This window comes from Poecilia formosa, unplaced genomic scaffold, assembly GCF_000485575.1.
Source record: "Poecilia formosa unplaced genomic scaffold, Poecilia_formosa-5.1.2 Scaffold107, whole genome shotgun sequence".
Taxonomy (NCBI): Eukaryota; Metazoa; Chordata; class Actinopteri; order Cyprinodontiformes; family Poeciliidae; genus Poecilia; species Poecilia formosa.
The window spans coordinates 1,112,721-1,114,195 of NW_006800046.1; the positions used below are offsets into that span (position 1 = coordinate 1,112,721).

General features: G+C 44.9%; 1 protein-coding gene across 1 annotated transcript in view; it reads right to left on the reverse strand.

The window, feature by feature from the left end:
• LOC103143335 (gap junction beta-4 protein-like) overlaps positions 1–1,475 on the reverse strand; it is a 10,995-nt gene that overhangs the window by 6,958 nt on the left and 2,562 nt on the right. Inside the window, exons 2-3 of the mRNA XM_016675145.1 lie at positions 435–924; positions 3–281 (exon numbers count right to left, since the gene is read on the reverse strand). Coding sequence (XP_016530631.1) covers positions 3–281; positions 435–824 — 669 coding nt within the window. The 5' untranslated portion in view covers positions 825–924. The remainder of the gene's footprint in view (positions 1–2; positions 282–434; positions 925–1,475) is intronic.

Below are 1,475 nucleotides of genomic sequence, written 5' to 3' on the forward strand. Positions count from 1 at the left end.
TCAATCTCCTGATCCTTCTTTCTTAGAATGAGTTTTTTGATACGTTTGAAGATGAGGTAAATCATTTCACAGATGCACATTAAGATGCAGACAGCGGAGGAGACCACCATGAAGAGCGTGAAGATCTTTTTCTCCGTGGGCCGGGATATGTAGCAGTCCACTGTGTTGGGGCAAGGCGGTAGTTTGCACTTGCTCAGGCGGGGCATGTCGTAACCCTCGTAGACATAATACAGGACATAGAGAAAGCCAGCATCGAAGCCCGCCTTGAAGATCAAACTCACCTGTGAAATGGGATGCATTTGTGTCAAACTTGGAAAAAATAAATAACTACAAGTGTCACTTTTGATTTTTTCTCCCCAGAATTGCTAAGCCCCACTAGTTTATGTCAAAGTCAAATCAAGGACACCAAATTTTGCTAACTCCATCTTTCTTACCAGGTAAGTCCACCACAGGCCTCCACGTTTCTTTCCAGGACGGGCATACAAGTGTTTCCCCTTGTGGGAGGTAGAGTACTCCATGTCCTTCTTCTCCCTGTACTTGACGTGACCGACAACCATGAGCGATGGGCAGGTGACGAAGATGAGCTGCAGGGCCCACAGGCGGATGTGAGAGATGGGGAAGATACTGTCGTAGCAAACGTTCTCACAGCCTGGCTGCTTAGTGTTACAGACAAAGTCTTTACTTTCATCTCCCCACACCCGCTGAGCTGCTACCACAAACACCAAGACCCGGAAGACAAACACCATAGAAAGCCAGACCCGGCCAAACACAGTGGAGTATTTATTAACTCCACTCAGGAGAACCTCTAGAGAACCCCAGTTCATGGTTTCCCACTTATCGGTGCGTGTTTGGATGGAAGAGGGTCAGGAGAGAAGCTGGAAATCGTCAGGAGGCTAGTTGGTTAAAAGTCCTGATGATTTCAACCTGAGAAGAGGGAAAAGAAGAGAATTAATATTCTAAAGGCTGAGAAAGCAAAGTGAAATGTTTCAACTTGAGAAATAAAATAATCTCAATTTTTCCATAGAAATTTGCTTGGGACTTTGCAACAAGGATAATAATCTGTATAAACCAGATTGTTTGCTTGAATCTTTGACGGTGTACTGTGTTGTCGGAGCCACGAAAGGGGTCTTTTTGTTTCTCTTGATGCAGAGGTTTGAATCAGGAAGGGCATCTGGTGTAAAACATTTGCCAAATCTGACATGCGAATCAAGAATATGATCTCCAGTATGCCAGATCGGTCGAGGCCAGGGTTAATAACAACCGCCATTGGTGCTGGTGATCAACAGGGTACTAGTGGAAATTGGACTGCTGTTGGTCAGCAAAGAAGAAGGGGAGGAAGACATGTTTGTAGACAGAGAGAGAAGAGAAAAGGTAAGAGTGTAGAACTGAGAGTATCAACTTTGAATGTTGGGACTATGACAGGAAAAGCTAGAGAGTTGGCTGACATGACGTGTGGATAACTGTGAAATGGAGAA